At 33.0% G+C, this 24,355-nt stretch overlaps 1 protein-coding gene across 1 annotated transcript; it reads right to left on the bottom strand.

Annotated features, from left to right (window-relative positions):
• Window positions 1–2,322: 2,322 nt before the first annotated feature.
• On the bottom strand, window positions 2,323–23,264 carry LOC148280023 (importin-13-like). Its single transcript, XM_088229039.1, has 17 exons — window positions 22,908–23,264; window positions 22,624–22,791; window positions 21,854–21,970; window positions 21,196–21,311; window positions 20,928–21,083; window positions 18,811–19,006; window positions 18,113–18,385; window positions 16,478–16,669; window positions 13,384–13,651; window positions 12,269–12,468; window positions 9,941–10,102; window positions 8,867–9,025; window positions 7,955–8,092; window positions 5,127–5,343; window positions 4,251–4,388; window positions 3,320–3,536; window positions 2,323–2,572 (listed from the first exon to the last, which is right to left on the bottom strand). Exons 1-17 carry the CDS (start codon window positions 23,058–23,060, stop codon window positions 2,461–2,463), a joined length of 2,982 nt encoding a protein of 993 aa, XP_088085165.1. The 5' UTR covers window positions 23,061–23,264; the 3' UTR covers window positions 2,323–2,460.
• Window positions 23,265–24,355: the final 1,091 nt, after the last annotated feature.

The following is a 24,355-nucleotide window of genomic DNA, read 5'->3' as shown; positions in this document are numbered from 1 at the left end:
GTTAGAAATTTTATATTTTTTTACAAAACCTAACGAAAAAAGTCATATTGTAAATTCAGTCAAATACATTTTAAAATCAAAATAATAAATAAAACTATTCTTAGATGATCAGTATGTGTGTATTCAGATTTCAATTTCAATTTTTTAAATTAATTTCTTTTATAAACGTTTATGTACATTACAAAAATATTTCAATGCATACATAACACAAAAAAATTAATACTAAAATTTAAATATACAAATATGGTTAAATAAAAATACCCAGCAATTATAGAAAAAGGATGCTATCCTCTCTGAACCTTTGTTCACTAATATGAAAGATGTCGATACCTGCTGCCCTATGTCTAAGGTAGTCCATTAGGAACATGAAGAAAAATACTCTCCATTAAACCTATGTTGATCGTTATACCACAGATTAATCGGAAAAAATACATAAGCAAGTATGCATTTCTTCTTTTCTCCAAACTATTGTAGCCAAGCTTTCCCAGTATGAAGTCAGACGGGTACAACCACGGATAGTATCCGCACTCCTTTAAGATATCATAATGACATTGATTTTGTAACAATTTTACTTTCCATTTTTTCCTGCCTATTAGTTTTAAATCTTAATAAATTGTATGATATATTTTACATGGTTTAGTCATTAGAAACTCAATAATACATATTCATTTTTTAATAAATACGTAAACAATATTAAATATGCCCAATTTTCTAAGAGTGATGCAAAATCTCAAGATTGGATTTCTACAAAATAGTATATAAATTTGCTATAAAAATTATAAAGTATAGCACAACCTTGCATTAAATTAACCTTTACACGCCCAGTGTTCCCGTACGGGACTGCAAATTTGAGTTATTCAATGCCCAACAGTCCCGTACGTATTATGGTGCATTTCACTATCGGATTACACCGATTTATGAAAATAGTATTCAAAATATGAATATTAGCTTACCCATATACATAATAATTAGGGAATACTGAATATCACAGGGCGTTCCGTTTGATGTTGGTACGTGAATTAGTAGAACGTGTTGGAATTAAAAAGGCAAATATTCCAACGAAGTCCATGACAGAATCTATTTTGCGATTGGGAATGAAACATTCGGAACATTGTCCGGAAAAACATAAGAGCAAGCTTAGGTGTCGCATATGCTCAAATAATAATAGAATTTTAAGGCTATATTTAAATGCCATGCCAAAAATGTAAAATAGGTATATGAGTAAAATGTTTCAAAATTTGGCATACGAAGAAAAATGTTTAAATTTAATATTTTCATTTTTTTATGTTTTTATTCTTTAACTTTGTGTGTAATTACTATAAAATGTAAAAAATAACAAATAAAGCTTTTTAAATTATAAACAATATTTCATTTTGATAATGCTTTTTATTTTACCTATGACTAATTTTAGAGATATAACTATTTTTAAAACAGCTGTGCATAGGTCGCAAGTCGCGCGAATATTTCACAAAAAATGCTTGGGCAGTAGGCTCCCTTTATTGCACGCGACGCACAAGCGTGTAAAGGTTAAGATATTTGACGTATTTTTTAAAACCTTTGTAGTGTTTTCGCCACTAACCATTCGACCCCTAAGAGTCAGGAGAAACGTAACATGATTTTGCTTACTTTACAAAAGAGACCAAAATCAGTTTTAAAAAGTAGTAAAAATTTTACCTATGTATTATTTATTAGAAACACATTTTTTTAAAACTAACAACTGAATTTTGAAATGTCTGTTTGAAAATAAGTTAAATTTTTAAAACTTTTTAAACCTGTTCTTGACCTCTACTGTAAAGTAGACAAAATTGAGATACATATGTTTCTCCGACTCTTAAAGGGGACACATTGTTCTACATTGCCAATATATTCAAGAGCCAGAACCGTCCAACTATTCATTGATTTTTAGATCATTTCTATAATTAGAATTTTTAATGTAAAACATTTTGATTTTTGAAACACAAAAATTTTGTCTAAATCATAAATAGTATGTAACACATTTTTAAAAGCATGAGAATAGAAATGTACATAAATTTGTAAAAAAAATATTGAATCAGACACTTTGTTCCTACTTATTTACTACTCATTTTCTACATACATACATACTATCATACAAACACAATTTACAAACTTAAATCACTTTAAATTACATTCCATAGTATAATTAGGTCGTCCTTAGATCAAACTTTAAAAATATTGTGTGTTCGGCACTCACTACAGTGGAGGGTTTTCTGATTCAAAATAAGAACCATTCAACGGTAAAGCCGACAGATGACCAAGTCAACTTGGTATAATTTATTGGAGCAAATAAATACTACATAGTTAATAGTTTACCTTCAAATCTTTTAATTCAAAAATAAATTAATTGTTTTTTTTTAGTTAATTGGTTTGGCAAGGTACACATGCAGAATACAGTCCATAGGTCAAGCCTCTTACAATGTGAAGAGGTGGAGAAAATAAGACCTAAAATAAATTTGTGGCTTGTGTCATCTTCCCATACTCTCCTAGGAGCCCTCTGCATGCAAGAGCGAATTCTCTAATGGCTTCAACTAACCGCCTCTTGTGTCCATAATTTCTGAAAATTAAACCAAAAATGTTATCTTTGTGAAGATTTTACTTTAAAAAAAAATATTTAAAGAAAACATGAATAAACTGCAATATTTGGCAAAAGCTGTATGGTATTTTTTATAAAAACTAAAGTCCCACGAAATTTTGACATAGCATTTAGGTGAAAAAAAAAAACCAACAATTTGCAGGGTTTATAACGATGGATCAAGTAAAATGGTCTAATGAGGAACTTCAGCCCTAAAAGAAATAGGAAACAAAAAATGTTTTCTTAAGCCCGGTAAAAATTTGAGTAAGGCAAAGTTTCTTGAAAATGTACGAAAAAATAATAAAAAACATTTTAATAGAGTTGTAAAAGACTTTCGGTTTACGGTAATTCAGCGGACCAATTGGCAGAACTGACCGAGAAGAAGCAGAAGAGAGCTTGAGACGTCACATGCGGAGTAATTTCAAAAATACAAAACATTGAAAAATCATAGCACTGAAAAATATTTTCAAAATAATTGTGTCTTAATTTAATTGTCTATTAACAAATAAAAATAAAAATCGTGTCTGTTGATAAAACATTTTCAAAAACACAAAAACATTCCGAAATTCCGGATACAACCCTCCAGAGATTTTTATATCAAGATAGATTCTTTTGAGAAAAGAATATAGCTCAGCATTTGGACTTTTGATTGAAGTGAACACATTTGTATCTGTTAAGATATCTTTCTTTGTATCATTATATGCTAAAATAAATTGCAATGTAGTTTACTTAATGACAGCCTTTATGAACTTGTCCTTGACTTGTAGTGTGGCATGATCAGAGGGAAATCCGGGATGCTGCAGGGCGTCCTTTAGCCAGGCAGACAACTGGGCTGGGCCCCGGAGGGCCTCTGACTCCCCGGAAGTAGTCTCGTCCCACTGCGCCTTTCCCAGACCCAACAGAACTTCAGCAAATGGGTCTATGTGAGATCTTGGAGTTAGAACACCTGTTTGATAAATTTTTGGTTTTCAATTATTTTTATATTAGACCGCTTGATCTTTGAGTCCATAAATATATTACATAGTGTTCCAAGTTCATTTTATAAGTCTAAGCAAATCAGTAGTAAAAAGAGTTTGTTACTTCTATTATCATCATAACCATTGGAGTAATGAGTTTTTTAGGTGGAATTTTGAAAATAAACCATTCTTGCTACACTTCGGCAGTGTAGTGTAATGGCTAAGACGTTTGACACATGCATAGAAGGTTTTGGATTCTATTCCCGGTGAGAATACAAAAATTAAATATGTTTTTTCTCAAGCTTGGGTGTTCTGTACTGTAATTCACCACTGTAATTGGGCCTCCTGGCCTGTTGTAGTACAAAAAAATACAAAATACACTCAATTAGAGGCATGTGACAATTTATGTTTATTTTTAACTCAAAAGTGCTGCCGAATCCTTCAAAGGATTTTGAAAAAAAGATACATCAATTTTAATGGTATATTTTTTTTCATTATTTTGAAAATGAAACCATTATCTATGCAAATTTATTCATAGTATTTTAATGAATCAATCTGTAATGATAATATAACTCTTACAGGATTTTTAAAAAATTAACGAAGTTTTTAAAAAACATACGTATTTAAGACATACGGCTCATATACATAAACTTGCATCAAAATAGGTACATTTAGTCATTATGTTTACAGATAAGCTATCTGACCTATGCAGTGCACGGTGCGCTGAACGAGGGTGGGAGCCTGTGGGAGAAGGTGCACAGGACGAACTCTGGCCAGTTGAGCCAGAAAGAAGCAGCCGGATCTACAAGGTCCTTGCTCCGGTAAACTGATGGCCATAATTCCTGTATAACATTATTTCATCTATTACTTAATTATTCTTTCCACAAAGACAATACATACATAATTCAAACACAGTTTATTATTAAATAATAATAATTTATACAAATTCCTATTACATTTTGTTTCAGAGTGAGAATTCAACTTAAAGTGATATCTAAGGAATTCGCCATATTATGTTTTACCATAATACTTTGATCACTGGTAGTATAACTGAATTACTACACTCTTTAGAATGCAAAATTTTAATGGAAGCCATATCTTCGGAATGGGGTATCAATATATAGTGAGGATTCAATTTCTTATGAAAAAAAATCATACATTCTACAAAATCTGTTTGAAAGCAGCAAATACTGATTGTGGGAAGGAACAAATATATATGTATATACATACATACTTTTAAAAGATTAATGTTTTGATTGCATATTTTTCTGTGTTTGATGCACTCGGTGCTGTGTAAAATTTTAATTATCTACACAAGTATAGGTAAAAATACTAAAACTAATATGTAGGAAAAAACAGAGAACAATATAAATATCATTTTATTGGCAATCGGAACCTCAACCATTTATCCGGTCCAGAGTTAATATCACAGTCATTGTGACATTGACTCATATTTGTTTTTTCATATTTCTCACTTTAAGTTTAAAAAAATATTATATACACAATATAATAGGTAAATTTTTTCCAATTAAAGTTATATGTTAGATAAGAAGAATACCAATGAGAAAATAAGACGTTACCTAATTGTATAATATTTTGCAATTGGTAATGCATGTGATCTAGAAGTTGGGGTTTTTTAGCTGAAGCTGCAGCTAAAGCTGAGAACAGGGAGTCTAGAAGCGGTGACAGTTCCGAAAGTGAGCGGCCTCGCGTCAGCCCAGATTGGCATTCCCTAACGACCGCCTCGGCTGCAAGACTCAATACTGATCCATAGACATCAGGGAACATAAGCGATATCTAAAATAATATTGCATATCTAAAATAAATGACATTATTATATATTCGTCTTCGCTTAGATCACAATTCACTATTATTTATATTGGTTTTAACAACATTGACGCAAGTCGAATCTCAGGAGTAAATTTATATTAAATCTATGTTTGCAAAAACAGGTAATGATAAATTATATTAAATGTACTATATTACATACTTAGTGACAGTAATGTTCTCATAAAATAATTAGTACAGTAAAACCTCATTTTTACATTCTTCAATTTTACGTTTTCCTGCTTTTTACGCCGAAATGTTTAAGTCACATATTTTTCCATACATTCTCATTCAAATATTCCCCCAAATAACGTTTTTTACGTTTTTCATAACCCCGGTTTTACGTTGAAAATTTTTCGATACTCATTCTGTCTATCAAAAGACGCCGAGCCGCGCACTGCCGCGTTTGCCCAAAATAGTGAATAAAATTAAGGTAAATAAAAAAAATGTGTAAATTGTTGTCTCAAACTAAATTCAAAGTAGGTTCATTGACCATTCTGTTTAAGTGTCTAATTTTGACATCTAAATTGTGACATAAGGTCGATGCATGTTTGGGAAGAATAAAATATTTACATGAATAAATTACGATGCAAAAAGTTAAAAAATTTGTCAATAGAAATATTATTTAAGTTGTTAAGTTGAAGATTGTTTAAACCATAGAATTAAGTCCAGAAACCGCATACGCGCATCAAATAAAAAGCGACTAAACTCTTAGACCCATTAGTTTCTTTGTAGACGTCGCTCAGTACGCAACTCCCGATTTGAATTTAACTATGCCGTGTTGTGTCATTTAAAAGTGTATAAATGCTGCTGGGATCAACAAAAAACAGGATGGGATCACATTTCATGTGTAAGTAGCAAATGCATGTGTAAGTACCAAATGCATTACTCAAATTTTTTATTATTTTTCCACCTGTCAGATTGTCAAAGAAAATAAAATAAATATTTTGTTATTAAAAAGAACATTGGCTTTGATTGATTTAGTGGAATTTTAGCTTCCCTGCTGATGAAAGAAGGAAAACAGAGTGGATAAAAAAATTACAAAGAGTACGGCAAGATGAGTTACGGAAACCAACAAAGCAAAGCATAATTTGCTCAATGCATATTGAGGAGAAACATTTTTATGACACAAAAGGTCATTAATCTAAATGTAAAACTCTAACGATTAGTTCTGTTTCTTAAAGGCAATATTACAAAAAGCTTACTCAACAAAGGGAAAATTAAAACTATCGGGTAGACTGTATTGATATGTTCTTATTAAAAAGGTATTATTTATAGGAATGAGGAAAAAGGTAAAAAGTTATACTGGACTCTTCATTCGAAAAAAATCGTTGATATTTTTCTTTCGGAAATAATTAAAATGGTTTTCTTTTGGACGGGGCATAAACTTTCAATTTCTTTCTCTTTTTATCAAGGCACCTTGGTATCAATCTGAGAATTTAGTTTAACTTTCAAATCATGCACTAGCACTTTGCTCATCTAATGAGAAAACTAATGAAAATTGGACCTCTCGGATTAAACAATATCGTGGTGGACATTTGACCGAAATTATCTTTAAAACATCAAATGTTATTTAACATGACATAAAAATATCAGTTTTACGTAAAATAAAATTAGTTTTATTTTTTAAGTTCAAAGTTCATTAATTCAATTACTATAATTAAATGACTCTTTATTTATCTACTCTGTTGTGTCAATCAACGTTTCCGCTTGTACAGTAAAATTTTAGAAAAGTTAACAAATGGGTTGATTTAAAAATTAAAATTTTCTTACATTTGTGTTATAATAATATTTTTCGCGATCTGGCAACATAACGCGGCGGCTTCACGCATACGCGCGGCGAAAGTAGGGGGTTTTTCGGACACATTCCGATGTATTCAAATATGATTCTACGCTCCTTCTGGACTATTCTTAATTCTATGGTTTAAACAGTTATCATAAAAGTGTGAAACAGTTTTGCGGCGATGTAAATGACAGTTTAAATTCTGTGGTGCCATACTAAAAAAAAGTGATACCATATAAACAAAATTTCCCAATATTTAGGGATAAAATCATTGTATGTATAAAATGGATTCATGTATGTTATAAAATTATGAAAATTTTTTTTTTTCTTGTTTTAAGGTTAAGTACCTATATAAAATTATTTAAACACTTTTTTTTAAATTCAATAAAAAAAACACATTGTGGTATTGATTGAAAAAATACAATTTTTTTTTAATGAAATTATAGGTAATACGAATAATCCTCAATTATGACCGTTTTTAGAATTTTTCTGCAGTTTTTCGTTTCCTCACTTTAGTGTTTCCGTCAGTTTAACACTTTTTTTTCTGCTTCCTTGAAAAATCTAAAACAAGGGTTTTACTGTATACACTCTATTAAGAAAATGTGTCATTTTTAATTTGAGGTACTTACACCTTAATTTACTGTCATTTGGAATTAATTATTCCACTCTCCAACTTTTGGATAGAATAAGAGGTCAATGTTTGAAATCTGATAGTACAATAGTTAGTTAGTTATTTAAATTTAATTTAATTTAATTTTAAAAGAAAACTATAATAGGCAGTAGTAGAAAAACACGTACCAGTTTGGCTATATCAATGACTGATGGATGTGGTTCGCCTTCCAGACCAATATTTAAAATTCCAATGAGATCTGGTAATAATGGAATGCATTCATCCATTAAATTTGTAATTATTAATTTTATTACAGCAAACAGGGGCTGTAAATAAATACGGGATTATTTTTAAATAATATATATTTACTAAAAGACATGTTTTGAGTTTGGTATAACCATATGTTGAACAACTAAATGTTGTTAAATATTTGTATATGACCACTTTCCAACTTTCTTATATCTACAGGTTTCGAGGCATACCCGCCTCTTCGTCAGGACACCAATCAAATCAACATCCAAAACCCACTGTACACTTTTACCATAGTTGTTGCATAAAAATGTAAAACCAACACGACATGCATGTTAATAAGCAACCATGCACTGATTAGGTTATGAAAATATTTTATGTTGTGGGAGAAATAGTTGAAAAAAGAGAGGGAGGGTATAAAGGAAGGGGCGTGAGTTTAATAGGTATATGGTGACCATTACAATGAAACATCGTTTAATGGGCTACATCGAAAGGTTGTTTGATTATTGATCAAAGGAACATTATTTTTCTGACGCCCCTCCCTCTCTTTTTTCTACTATTTCTTCCACAACATAAAATATTTTCATAACCTAATCAGTGTATGTAAGGGTTGCTTATTAAAATACATGTGGTGTTGGTTTTATATTTTTGTGCAACAACTGTGGTGAAGGATTAGGTATAGTGGGTTTTGCATGCTGGTTTAATAGGTGTTCTGACAAAGAGACAGGTACGTCTCGAAACCGGTAGACATATAAAAGTAAGTAAGTGGTTGTATAAAAATATTTAATAAAATGTTTGACGACATATGTAGTTCATGCTTTAAATATTAATAATATATGTTGAATAATTACTTCAGCCAATGAAGAGTGTCTGGCAGTGTGAGGGAGGATGGGCAGCAGCAGGGAGAGGGGAACTCGGGCTGCCCCAACACCCCCTCCACACACCCCACCGAGTAATGCGGCCCCTTGACGCAGGGAACAGCTGCATTCTTCCAATTCGCTCTTTGATAACTGAAACCACATACTGTGTGCATTTACTATGTTACTTTGTATGTAGCAGTGGCATCTATTCCATATAGACAAATAAACAGTACCTACCCTACTATATTACGATAAAAAATATTAATAATATTGAATACAAAAAATATGCATGAAATTATTTGAAGAATTAGCGTGCACAATTGAGCATATTTCAGTTATTCCGTCATACACTCCTGCCTGCCGCCGTTGGTCAGCAGTGTCGAAGAAATCTACAAATTTCGGCTTTACTTACTCACGACAGTTCTTTTTAAACAAAAAAAAAAGTGTATGAATGGGTTCACATACTTTTTACTTCAGTTGACAATGCGTCACTATTAGTGATTGTTAAGCAGCGCTTTGTTTTATAAATAAAAAACAAGAATATTAATGCCATCTTTTGATTCCTTCAATAATTAATAAGAAAACATGCTCAAATGTCAAATCATTTCTTTCATACAATCGAGAATATTGTCCTGTGTTTATTTGGAGAAAAAAATTGAAATGGAAAACTTGATAAAATAAATACTTATTGGGCACAGAAAAAGCATTCAATATCAGAAATCGGAAATAAATCACCATTTCCTATCACTCATAGCGCAAGAAAACACACTAACCTTAGCAAACGCACCACCCTTAGCGGAGCTCCGAGAGCAACTGAGAGCAACTGGCATTTTGTGGGAGTGGTACAGGTTTGGCTGTTTCTTTAATTTTTTTTGAGGGAGATGTACATACATAAATGCATATGTACACCAGCATACTCAATTATTTTCTTTTTTTATTAGATATAAAGTTCTGTTTTTGTATTTATCTAGATAAAAAATAAAATATTCCTCATTTTACACTGTACCCTATTTACTAAAATAAACTATTACAATTTTCTATAGATTAACTGATGCGAAGGAGTACCTGTGAGCTCTGCGTATTCTGCAATATAGTTATAAGGGGAGACAGAAGTGCGGCCACGTGAGGAGCTGCTGTGTCGGGAGGAATGGTGGCCGCTGCACTGCCAGCTGCTTCCATCACCTTCACGGCCACAGTTCCTCCCCAACCTCCGGCTGCCTGACCCGCCTGGAATATTACAAGTTATATTAAGCAGCATAGATACACGATCGCGGAAATAGCGAGATCTCGGATGTAATCAGGAAACATTAATTGATATTTTAGTTTATGGTTTTCTCTATACATTTATTCACATGTATACCAAACAAAAATATTGAAACGTATTGAGCAAAAACTCTTCAATTGTTTAAAAACATAATTTTCAAAATAAGAACCTAAGCAATAAAATCTAAACGGGTGGCTAACTTAGGACTGATGCTACTGGGTGTCGGGATCAGATTACGTTTATGACACTATAAAGTGTCAAGTACCTGATTAATTTATTTAACACTTTATACACATATACATTTTATAAACATATAAGGGTGGGCATATTGCCTTAAGCCAATTTCTTCCTACCTACCCAAACCGTTATGGACATATTCTAGGTATATTTATGGATTCTTATAATTTTATTACTTTTCTTTTTTTTTTAATTAAAAGAGAAATACTCGAGTTCTTATTGATTACTCAAATATTTAAATTTTCATACCATTTCCTAAAAGTCGGAAATAACTTGTGCTGGGAAAATGGAATTCGAGTTGTGGAAGTGGGATTTGAACCTCGGACCTTTAGCCCGTGAGTCCACAATACTACCACGGGACCACAACTCCGTTCAAACTTATTTACTTACTCGGTTCATCTTACATATCAACATATTACAACAGAGATAAAGAACATTTTAGAGAAGGTAATATAGAAGTCTAGGCATCTACAGGGCTTATGACCTGTCATTGTCTAGTTTATGTGGCCACTTTACACACTGTGTAATATTCACCATTCTGCCCATATTTTAAAATCTATATTCCTTCAATTCTTTTATCTATTGATGTTTGTGAAGTTAAAGAGCTGGAACCTTTATTTATTCATCTATGAAGAAGTGTAGACATCATACATATGGTTAAAATTGCATGAAAAAAATCTAAGATTTATGAACTCGGTAAGTACCTGCTCGGCATCAAGTTACAATTTATAACTTATTTTGTAGTTTATGAATGACATCCTTGTTTCTGGGGCTTTTACATTTTTCTCAGTTTTTTTCATGTTCTGTGGTCATGGTCAATGCATATCAAAAGTAGCTTAAGTCATTCCAATCTTTAAACATGAATTAAAAACAACTGTAAGCAACTACAGATCAATATCACTTCTCAATGTCCTTTCCAAAATTATTGAAAAAATATTCAAAGCTAAACTGTCCAATTATCTGGAAAAAAGTCATATTCTTCCAAGAAATCAGTTTGGATTCCGCTAAAATATGGGAACTTCTGACGCGCTAAATGCATTGACAAGTCATATTATTTTAAAGCTGGACATAGGTAAAAAGTGCACTGGAATATTTTTAGACTTAAGTAAGGCTTTTGATACCATTTCTCATGATAAATTATATAGTAAACTTAGTACATTAAATATAAAAGACACCAAACTGGCGTGGATAAGGAGCTATCTGACAAATCGAACTAAAATGATACAAGTAAATGGAATCTTGAGTCACCAATTACGAATCACATTTGGAGTACTTAAAGGTAGCGTTTTGGGACCAATTCTTTTCTTACAGTATATAAATAACCTCAAAAAGAAAATATAAAAATAATAAGCTGTAAAATACTCAAAGTGACAAATCATTATAGATTACGGAATAATTGCATGGGGTGGAGCTAGCAAAAGTGCTATGCACACCTTGGAAATAGCACAAAAGTATGTACTCAAGGCTCTACTCGGGGTCCCTATCAGAACACTCACAAAGGAGGTGTTTGTTATTCCCAGTCATAAGTCCAGAGAACACAATGTTTCTTATGCCGCTTCCAGTCATCTCCTTCGTCCCACAAATATTATCGCAAAGATTCGTACAATAGTATACATTAAAAACTCCAAATCTACGATTTTTAAGATACAGTATTATACATAGGAGGGGAGGGGATATTATGAAGATGCAATTCCATTAAGAAATTAACGGTGATTGACTATTGATCATCATATAATCGATATTAAAGAATTATTTTAGTACTAGTGCTAATCTGAAAGTTACGAAATTTGCATTATGACACACATGAGCAAGTATCACAATCTATATTAATAAAGTAATAAATACCCTTCCAATGCTTATTTTTATCATCGTTTAAATAGCTATTTAGTTACTTGTATTGCGGTTAGCAAGGTAACAGCATGTGCAGCTAGAAATGGTCGGCATTCTCTTGTCAAGGACCGCAGCGCCAGGGCTGCGCGAGGAGCGGCTCCCGGTACACTGAGGGCCATACACACAACGCGCAGGCCTCCACCCACCAGCTCGCTGGCCCCCTCTCCCGAATCCTCGCTGCCTAGCCACTCTGCGTATGCTCCTATACAATCATACATTATTTAATCCTGTATTGTAAGACACGACTGTATCTGGGCCTACTAGCTGGTTGTGGTGAAAAAAAAGTGTATTTTTAACTTAGACCAGCAATCAGGTTTTATCGACACCATAAATCTGGTGATCAATTTCTCCGCTCGCTGATCAGTACAATCAGCATCATCAAACACTTATCCATACCTGATGGTGCACAGGGCACTGCATTTGTTAAGTAAATGCAGGGCATTTTAATCTCTTACAGGAAGGTAAGGTGACCAGTCTTATGCCTCAAGTAACCAGTCCAGGGACAGTGCGATATTGTAGTGTAAAATCACCTCGTAAGCAAATGTTTCATCTGGACCCTCCCAGGACATCGAGCATAGCAGGCGAATGTGCCAACCACCACACTATGAGGCGGAAATAATTCTCCACTCGATTTTCTTTTTCAGGATTTTTACCTGAGAGTAACCATCGAGTCGAAAACACTCGTCCAGGATTCTGGTTCTATTTCACACACAAAACTGTATTCTTCATCCGCCCAGACACAGAACACAAAATAAAAAAGTGATATAACCCAAAAATATCTCAACAAAGTTTTTTTTTTAGTAGGAAATGTGGAAAACTAAACATTTAGAGGACTAATAATATTTTTATGCCAAGAAAAAGTCTATTGATATCCAACCATTAAAACTATAACATTTTTTGGGAAGCTACTATATTTATTAAAATGAACTCATTCGGAGTAAGTTGACGTAGTTAGATTGAATAATAATTTCATTCGCTCAGTACAGTTACTAATCCATTTAAATGAATTTATGTATTATGTTTTGACAACTTTCAAATAAAAAGAATAATCAAATGCATTCTAATATATTCAGGCAAATGATCCATTTCCAATTTAAATTCTTTAACAAGAACCCACCGAAACAATCCAAAGCTGTGATCAAAAGCTGGTGATGCGTGGCATGGTAGGGCAAGTTGAGCAGTGTCCTGATGAGTAGGCTGGGGGGCCCACAGCCCCCGGCTCCTGCAGCCTCGCCCAGCGCATGGAGGGCGTGTAGAACGGCCTCCAGCTGACCGGCCGCCAGAGCTCCGCCCTCGCCCTCTGTCCCCACGGCCCCTGCCAGCTGCTGGAGGAGCTGCCCCAGCTGCTGCAGTAACGCCGGCCCCAACACCGCGTAGCAATACAGCTTTAATACATAATCGTTTTGTTTATTAGAAAAAAGTAAACTTGATAATCGTTCGACCCTAGTTTAAACTGATCATACTTTTATTTTTATTCTTATTTGTATGCTGTATCTGTCAAAAAAATTAAGGGGGAAAGAATGCGAGAAATGTAAAATGCGAGATGAATATCATAAAAATGTTAAAGCAAAGGTAAAGAAAATTACTTTCTATATAATAATCAGCAGTCACTCTCGAGAAGAGGATTTGTTAGGACTAACTATTTTTTTATTTCAAGCGCTAATATGTTAACATAATATACATCATCATTGCCTTCTTCTTCTTCTTCCCAGAAACATGGAAGACGTCAAAAGTAACACCTATACATAAGAGTGGATCTAAGTCATCAGTAGAAAATTACAGACCTGCATCTGTTCTTTCTGCACCAGCGAAGGTATTTGAAATTATCATATGTAGAATCGTCACTTCCCGAGTAGAGCCATTTATTATTGATGAACCACATGGGTTCAGGAAAGGCTGCTCGGTTGAAACTAATCTAATGGTTTTTACGAACTACGTCACGGAAGCTCTGGATGCAGGACATCAGGTAGACTGTTCATATAATGACTTCGTCAAGGCCTTTGATACTGTCGACCATGATGAGATTGGTTTCTCGGATAGTATGTTAAAATTAATGGCGAGCTACCTCCAAAACAGAAACCAATACGTCTCCTACGGTCTATTCGCGTCAGAGTGTTTCCATACTTTCTCAGGTGTCCCGCAAGGACACCCGAGACTCTAACCTGGGTCCATTGTTGTTCTCAATTTTCATTAATAATATTAAAAATGTAATTTTGAACTCGCGTTTTCTGTTGTTTGCGGATGACTTAAAACTGTTCTTAAAGGTGACAACTTCTGACGATTTTCGTCGTCTCCAAGCCGGTAAATCTAATATATCTGAATGGGGAAGGCGAAACAAACTTAGGTTTAATGTTTCCAAGTGTTCGGTCACGTCCTTCACTAGGGCCCAGAAAACTTTTATTTTCGCCGCAAAATGAATGACCAGAATCTGATACGAACATCGAATGTTAAGGATCTGGGCTTTAGATTTGTGAGCACTCTGACATTTCACGAACACATAGAGACAATCAGTGGTAATGCATTGAAGATGTTAGGATTTGTTCTGCGTACTGCCAGGGTTTTCGAAAATACTCGCGTACTGAGAACTCTTTACAACTCCTTGGTGCGAAGTAGACTCGAGAGTGGCTCAATGATTTGGGGGCCACATGAACTGAAGTACTCTCTTATGATAGAGAAAATCCAAAAGAAGTTTCTGAGATATCTCTACATGAGGGAGTGCGGGTATTATCCTTGGCTCTACGCGACCGAGTTTCTCCAGGGTATGCTTGGCTACAACAGTTTAGAGACTAGAAGGAATGTGTATTTGACTACACATTTTTATTGATTGTTGCGCGGTATGATAGATAATTCTAAAATTATGATGAGCATTGGTTTGTATGTTCCTGATAATTACCTAAGACAGCGTCAGCATAGATTGTTTCATATTCCGATATTCAGGACCAACCTGCCTATGGTTATGCCTGTTGGAAGGGCTACCGCTATGCTGAACAACATCGCTCTGGATATTGATCTGTTCCATGTATCCAAAGGGGTTTTCCAAAGCAGGATTCTTCTACTACTTTGACATGAGTCTCTTTCGTGTATTTTTTTTTATTTTTTATAATATGTACGTATTGAATATATTTTTGTAATGTATATGTTATATTTAAAATAAATTAATTGAATTGAAATGAATTGAACACTAAAATCCACAACTGTCACTATAGGAGTCATAAACTTAAAATGAACGGTGTCTCGGCCAAACGTATATATTTCTGCTGGAAGGCCGAGTCGTGGTTGCCATGTGTTTTCCACAGATGTTCTTCGCGGTGTGTTAGGCTTCCAGGGATTGCCGCCTGTGCTGTAGGTGCACTTGCACCCTGCGTCTGCACCCTGATATTGTGCAAACTTCCCGCCCCTCACCTCGCCTCGGTCCCCAGTTTAGGCTTCGGACTTTTTCACGTTGCAAACATCTCGAATCTTCTGAGAATTATGTTCGCTAGGGGAACTGATTTTAAATCACGTCACACTTTGGACACTGTTTTTGACCGTTGGAATAGAACTATTCTATAAATAGCACGCACTTTTGCTGAACGATTACATGCTTATACTAGGTAATTAGTTAAATTAAATTAATGACTAATTATTTATCTGTTCTTATACTGCTAGTTAACTCACAACGCACGCAAAGGCCTTTCCTGGAACGCGCTTTGTGTCCCATGAAATACAAGATCTTTCATTTATTATTCGATGCATAATCTATATAATAATTCCATTTCGATATTTGAGACAGAATTAAGATTTTAAAACTGGAAACCATAGAAGTAATTACGGTTTCCACTCTCCTGTGCCAAGAATCCTCAGGCTTGCTGACACAAATCCCAATTTTAACTTCTTTTATATTCTATCATATCCCTCAACTTCTCTTTTACTTTTCGAATTGTGTATCTTTGTTAACATTCATTATCTATGTACATAAGCATTAATAAGTCAAATCAAAAGTAAATTCCGTTTAAGTTTATATTCACATTTCTTAGGTGTGAGCTATCACAATGACTTTTTTGGTTAATTACCAATATTTCTCTTTTTATCCTATTTTCTTTCTCTGTATTTTAATTGTAATACAGAATCTAACTTGTTTATTTCTGTAAAAATGTTGTAAAAGCCGTTACAGCATTGAAATAAAAAAATATTAAAATATGGTTACAAATAGTCATGTGTAAGATACTTACTAAAATATCAGCTATGTCCTGACGGTAACATCGCATAAGCTCTGCATCCTCAGCAGAGTACGTGGCTGGTGGGGTGAGAAGGGTTGACTTCCTCAATAAAGCATTAGCCAACTGCTCATACCATCCGCGGAGTGCAATCTTCACAGAACATCCACTTCCCACAGTCTCTGGTATATCTCTCAAAGCTTCATCCTGTTTAAAAAATTAAAAGGAGTAATAAAAAATTGATAACATATTATCATTATTTGATTTATACATCTATAATTTTATGTTTATTTTTATTTAAAACAATTTTATTAATGAAGTATTTAGGCACTCGATTGTTAAAAATCTTAAGTATTAGGGCTACCCGAAATTAATGTCATTTATGCATCTATTCCCAACAGTCAGTTACACTTCGACCGCACTAGTGGTTAGTCAAGTTTCATGTTTATTTTAAGTGCATACTCTTTTAGCTACATCATTTTTAAAGAAAGAGAAAGCAACGTTGCCACTAAAAGCATTTGTGATGTATTCGAGGATATTTTGAACGTTCGCGATGAGATGTCTTCAAAATTTCGATCTGGGAATTTCGATTTGAAGAATATCCCTAGAACTGGAAGACACACTAAAGGATGAAGTTATACTGGCTACTGAAATTAAAAACAATCTAACCCATTCTATCGAAAAAAATTGCACGCACACTCGGATATTCATGGTCAAGTGTTCAACGGAGTGTTATAAAAATCAGTAAAAGTGTGGACACAGGGTAAATGGATAACCACATGAGCTAAGCGACGAGCACCTTGCCTGCTAACTCGACCGCATATGTCGAAAATTTTTCAAGTCTCGGATGGAATATTGTTAGACATCCACCATACTCTTCGGACATTTCTCCTTCGGACTACCACCTGTTTCGTCGGCATTCAAATGTTACCAGAAAGATGGAAGAAGGTCATATAGAATGAAGGAAAATATATATTGTAATTAAACTTGTAAAATAAAGAAAATAAGAATATTTTTATTTTATTTTTAAAAACGACATTAATTTCGGGTACCCCTGATATAAAAAATTTGACATTAATCATCGGTCTTTTTTTTACAGATATCCAATTTATTTTTTTTAGTTCTATCGTCATAGCCCTGTTATAAGAATTCCTAATAGAAAAATATTTGAGGAAAATTTCATATTCCATGCAACTTAAAAGCTGGTATTTATTTTTCAGTTTATTATTAATACATTAACGCTATCCATTTTTACATATTTACTTGTTTCTTCTCTTTTCTGAACCTATTGGTACATAGGACAAAGAGCGTATGCAGGGAGAGCAAAGCGGTGAAAAATGTCCACTAAGCCCGCGCACCATTAAATATAATACTATGTAAAATGATTAGACTAGATATTCTTGTGAATAACTTGTGTAAAATCACTAAAATTTTGTAATTTTTCAAAGCAGATACGTAGTTTCATTACTAGACTTATCATGGAAAATTACAAAATTGGTGCTTCAAATATTATTTTAACAAAATGCAAGTAAAATAATTGTGTATATAAATTATCCAAAAGTATTGTTACCCCAAAAATATATTTAGATGAATTTTGATTTTTATGCGCAAATAGATAAATAAAATGATAAAAATAAAATAAATAAGTACCTGGAGAATATACCAAAATCCAAATGCCAAGTGTGAGTGTGTCTCCTGCGTAGGATAGTTTCCCGGAGCATCGGAGCATCGCAGGATGAGTCGCACCAGGTCCTTGGCACATTGCGCAGACTCTTTCTTCCCTCTAGTCTGCTTGTCATCCTCGAGATCTCCTCTCACTCGCATCTGCAGAGAGGAATCCTCCATCGCCAGAGCTGAACATATCCACCGCGCGTGACACTCGCCTATTGCAACCACCACACCGTAGATAGCTCCGACTAATTCCTGTAAATTAAAGCGTACAATACTACTTTGAGACATTATTATTAGTTCTAATGATGGTAAAAATATTTTTATTAATTAATAACCTACCACTGAAAAAACCTGTCAAATTTAAAAAATATGATTAAATGTTTGATAATAATTTAAATCATTTAAGACAAACATGGAAGTAAAAAGGTTTGTAAACATAAAATATTATTCTCAATCAGCATGGATTCCCAAAATCTACATTTCTTTTATTAAGACTTAAATCAATGTACTTTTCTAGAACTTTGATTTATTTGGATGTTTTTGATGGATGCAGAGTAATTTAGTAAATACCAAAAAACAGATTTGTTAAGTTTTAAAAAAAACTGCTTGAAAATGATCAATAGACGATTCATACCTATTGAAAACAAGAATACATAAGAAGTATTAAAAAAACATACATCATTCGATGTATGCACCGCATCTTCTATGAGCAGGATTGGTTCTATGGCATCAAGAAACATTCTCAAGAGAGGTTGACAGGAGTTAGAATGCTTAGCGGCATCTGGTTGAGTTAGGGTAGCATTAGCTACTCCCAGAGCACTCTCACACGCCTCAATCTCGGACGATGATAATTCTCTCCGTTCTGATTGACCCCTGAAAATTAATAATTTTGAATATGAAGTATTGACTTGACTTTATAATTTCAGATTTGAAAAAAAAAGTATTTATCAGAACCATTGACATATAATATATAGACATGAACTATAGAGTGAAATATTTTTAAAAGTAGTGACAGAAAGACACGAAAACATACCCATAGTTACTAAGTACTATTTATTTATACTATGGCTGCATTCAACGAGCATGCATATGCTACGAAAAATTTAAGGACACTCATTTTTGGTGCATACAAAAGTTTGTATTTTAAGGTTAAGAGTCCACATTAGTTTTTGGTGGATCCCAATCAGGTTTTTTCCTTAAATTCCTTATAATTTCGACCCATTTAGGAACGAAAAGATAATATTAACTCACATTAATTATATTTTAAAAACTCTGTCAGTGGACCACTGTACTAAGAAGAGCTTCACAATTGCGCCCCTAGGCGTAGTTTGATGTTTACAAAAAATAATATTTATATTTGAATATTAATTATTTTAAACTTTGTTACTCACTCATGAACAGATATTTACCAATGAAAAGTTATACAATCCTTTTTACAATGTTCATCCGAAAGATTTTAACACATTTCCATGGCACAAGTAGGCATTTTTGTTTCCATTCTAAACGACACACCTAGCTGGTGGTCGAAGAATGACTAAATACACGTTTTTGAGGGCTCAGGGCATGTCTATGTATTAATATGTCAGCGTCAGAACCCAAAAAATGTCCTTACACAAATCTTGATTATCTTGTTTTTTTTTTTTAAGTTTCAATATTTTATTTTTTATTCTGTTTTTAAATGACTTGTTTGAGTTTCTATAACAAAATTATACCCTGCATTTATGAAATATCCACTATAATAATCTCAAATCAAATCAAGACATCATCATCATCATTCCCTTTCCGCACTTGATGGTGCATAGGGCACTGCACTGGTACACCAATTGCAGCATACCTTTGATTTTTTTTTTTTGTTACATTAAGGTAAGGTAAGATGATTAGTCTTACGCTTCAGGAACCAGTCCAGGGACTATGAAATATTCTAGTGTAAAAACACCCTTTTAAATAAATATTTCATATCAACCATGTCAGGAATCGAACCCGAGGACTCTTGCATGGTAGGCAAACGCGCTGACCATTACACCACAAGGCCGACTAATCATGACAACAGTCCATAAATTAGGGAAAAGCATTCATACGGATTTATATTCCAACAAATATAAAAATATTTTCCTTCTAATATTCAAATACCCGAGCCAACAAAAAAAACCTTTAAAAAAATTACAAATACAAACAAAATTTAATCTTTTTTTAATCTAAGCAATGAACATTTTTTTTGGTTTTGGCACTGATAATTTGTTTTGAAGCATATTGCTTTGTAAAAAGTGAACTCATTATTTTTACTCGAAAATATTTGTACGTGGCAATGAGGAACTTCAGCCCTAAGGGAAATTGGATACAAAAAATGTTTTCTTGTGCGGGGTAAAAATTAAAGCATTAATTTGTACTGCAAAGTTTCTTGAAAACGTACAGAAAAATAATGAAAAATATTTTAATAAAAACGCACTACTTTGAATGACGTCACTGGTTCATGTGAATCAACCTATGATCTGAGAGCTATGGAAGATTTCCGGTCTGCTTGTCGCTTCTGGACCAATGGGAAAAACTGAATGAGAATAAGCGGAAATGAACCTCTGACATTACATGCGGAGTTATTTCAGAAATACAAAACTTTCAAAATTGTAGCGCTGACAATACGATATATAAAAATTGAAAAAAAATTTTTTTTACTTAGTTTAATAGTCTATTAACAAATAAAAATATTTAAAAAAACCACTGAACTTCCTCATTGACAACATAAATGATGTTACTATATTGGTTTATTAACATTAGACACAAAACAAAAATGGCTTACCAATACACTGCGTGTAAAATTCTCAGCGAAGCAGCAAAGACAGAAGAACATTCGGAAGGAACAGCCCCACCGAGTTCCAACCATGCTCCCGCACACTGACATGAACTTTGCCATACACTTACTTTTCTATTCCATTCTTCACAACTAACCATTGACCTTCAATAAAATAAATATAAGAATAATCAAACATAGAGGAAATAAGTATGTATCTATAACTTATCGAGTTAGTCGAGCTTATACCTTAAAAAAAATAAAAAGTACATGATACCTTTGGGAATCAATGTAAAGATTCTTAGTGACTAATTCGAGGATTCTTGGTGTCATTTGTTCTAAATTGTTACGAACAACGGACCTACTGCTTCCAGACATTGTCATAGTATGGAACTGAAAATTTTAGAAATACATATAAAAGTTAATTAACACCACATGCAAGTACATAAACTTACAATAACGCTATCTACGTACTTAGGTATAACTATATTCTATATTTAATTTCTAAATTGCTACAGAAAACGCGACACTTCTTACATTCTTTTATATTATTTTCCTTCTTCATACTTTCCGTAAAATGTATTATGGCTTTCCATAATACATTTTTATCCCATTATATGTGCATCCAATAATTATTGTGTAATTCTGTTCTCTCCTATACGGAAGTCATATTCTATTCTATGGTAAAGTATTTGGGCACATGATTGTTGAAAATCTTAAATACAAAAACTAAAATTATCAATATCTAATTTAATTAATTTCTTTTAATATTTTTTTCTTTATGGTTTATTCTAATTCACTTTTTTTCAATTACTATTCTCATGGTTCTGATTCGGTGTATTTCAAAATTATACAGATTTCCATTGTTAGCTAAATATAATGAGACAAAAGTAAACTTTTAATGTGACAGTTAACTTTTAGAAATTTATGATTACCTCTTCTGGAACAACAGATAAGATTTCAAGAACAATTATAGAATTATCGGAAGACATGAGAGGTTCAACGGATTCAAGTAACCCACAGCCACCTTGATGCAATAAAAAAGCAGCAAGCTGAAATGAGAAAATAATTAAATAAAAAAATTAGACAAATTCTTCAAACAGTAGATGTAGTGATTTTTGGGTAAACCCGCATTGAATTTATCTCTTTCGATTCAACCTTCAACCTTCATTGCAAGTGATGTTATGTGGTACGTACAAATGTTAAGTAACTAATTAAGTATTCATGATTTGTAATGCGTTCTAGTTGGTACTGTATTGTATTATTGTCACATCGATGGCTCAGTTCCATGCACGGATAAGTAGAAACTACTAGTTTTGAGAAATGGCTTACCAAAGCTTTGATCGATCTAAATTGACTTATAACAAATAATATTTTATATCACTTTATGTTAAGTATATGTGTATATTTGTGTGAAATATATACAAAATGGTTACTAGCTTCAGGAATAAAGTTGTTGTGGAAAATATCACAACTTTTAAATTAGTTATGGAGCGGAGATTGTAAAGTTTATTTATTCCCACATGAAAACATCTGTCTAACAAGAGAAAAGCATTTTTTTAAAGAGTTATACCTTTGTAGAATTTGAAAGGAGTGTTTTTTTTTTAACATAATGAGTTATACAACTCAAAACATCAATTTTTTTCATTATCTCTCTATAGAACTGAGCCATCGATATGTATTAACTTATTTTATATGTACTTACACTAATGCAAAGCCTGTTGAGTACTATTTTAGGACCCCGAGAAAACATGATAATTGCCTCTAAGATTAGATTCTTAAGTTCTTCATATTTGTCAGGAGGAACTTCTCCCCAACATCTTTGAAGCTTCGTATGAAGAGTTGTAGCGGCAAAAAATTGTATCTCTGTTCCCTTAAAAGTTGAGATAATACTGACTGAGCAAATTAAGAACTCTATAGAAAGGTTTAGAAAAATAAGTAAGTATTGTTAATTTGGCATAAAGCTAATTCAAAAATAGATGTACTCACTTTCTGGGATTGCAATAATTCCCAAACGAAGCTCCACGCCTCTGGGCACCTTTGAGCTGCTGTGAGCCATTTGTGTGCTTCAGCTCTATCACTGTGCTCACTTGAATAAAATACGGAAACCGCATGTTCTAAATTCTGAGCTGTGTAATCCATAATATCACCCTATCCATGAAATTAAAAATAAAGTAGAATACTATTGTGCATTTTTTTTCATTGTGATTCTGAGGTCTCAATTTTTTTAAAACATAAAAGTATATTAGAAACAAACATTAATGATAAAACCGATTAATAAAAAAAATATTTTAACAAGTTCGGCAATCGGCTACAGGCTATTTTCCTTTTCCTATTTTGTTTGACTTTGACAGAAGATGAATTATTGCCAGTTAAAAAATCGTCCAAATGAAATCTAAGGATTTTTTTGTTGCTGAAAATATATTTTGTACAACCATTTATAACTAAATTTCCTCATCTCTTTTGACACAAAATTTTAACCAACTATTGAATTCGGTGTTCTCCGATAAATTTACTTATTGTGAGCTTGTTCTGTGTCAGTCAACTGTTGCTTATCATTTAAATAAAAGATTAATAATCGTAGAAAGTGTTTTTTGAACTGAAAGACGTATTAAAATAACAAGTCATGCCAGTTTCGGAGTATTAAATTTCAAAAGGGTGAATTTACAAAATTATTTTGTTAATAAATAAAAAACCACGGAACTTGAAGGAAATAGTTATATCCGTCTATTATTAAATTTTAGAACTAAAACTTTAAACAATTGTACTAAACATGGACACTATACGAAAATATCAGAATAATATCAATTAAAAATGTCAATGTTTTTTTGTGTGATACCGTATGTGTTGAATTTGTCCCGATGTTTCGACTACCATTGCAGGAGCCATCTTCAGGGTAAACTGAGTCACTCAATTTGAACGCTGAAGATGGCTCCTGCAATGGTAGCCGAAACGTCGGAACAAATCCAACCCACGTGATATCACCCAAAAAGAAATATTTGAATCATAATATAAAATATTTAGGAATTGTTTTTGAAAAATATATTAGATGAACAGAACAAGTAGAATATATAATACAAAAAATAGAAAACTTACATACATATACGTAACATATTTTATCCGTAATCAAACTTAAACAACTATATTATATTTTATGTTACTCAATTATGAATAGAATGGAGAGGCAGTAATAAATCAATATTAAAACCTCTCAAATCTGCCAAAAAATCGATAGTTAAAATATTTTTAAAAAAGCTCTTCAGTACCCCAGCGTCAAGTTGTTGGAGGAGTTTGGGAACTTAAATATAAGGCAATTATATATATATATATATATATATATATCTTTAGAATACTAATTTTTGTGAAAGCAAATTATTTTCCCAAATCCCAAAAGGAACCCCTACACTACCAGAAGTCAAACTCAAGGACGGATCATG

The sequence above is a fragment of the Micrasema longulum genome, unplaced genomic scaffold (genome assembly GCF_059751315.1).
Source record: "Micrasema longulum isolate JH-2025_06_02 unplaced genomic scaffold, ASM5975131v1 h1tg000630l, whole genome shotgun sequence".
Taxonomy (NCBI): domain Eukaryota; kingdom Metazoa; phylum Arthropoda; class Insecta; order Trichoptera; family Brachycentridae; genus Micrasema; species Micrasema longulum.
The sequence above is the reverse complement of the archived record's forward strand: the minus strand, read 5'-3'. Positions and strand labels throughout refer to the sequence as shown.

Bases quoted from the DNA above. Each gene is read 5' to 3' on its own strand.
- LOC148280023 (XM_088229039.1), bottom strand. From the start codon at position 23,060: ATGGATTACACAGCTCAGAATTTAGAACATGCGGTTTCCGTATTTTAT. The intron at 19,007-20,927 runs GTAAGCCATTTT...ATTAATTTTCAG, and splicing joins ATTTTACACGCAGTGTATTG to GGGTCAATCAGAACGGAGAG. The intron at 12,469-13,383 runs GTGGGTTCTTGT...ATGATTGTATAG, and splicing joins CACAGCTTTGGATTGTTTCG to GAGCATACGCAGAGTGGCTA.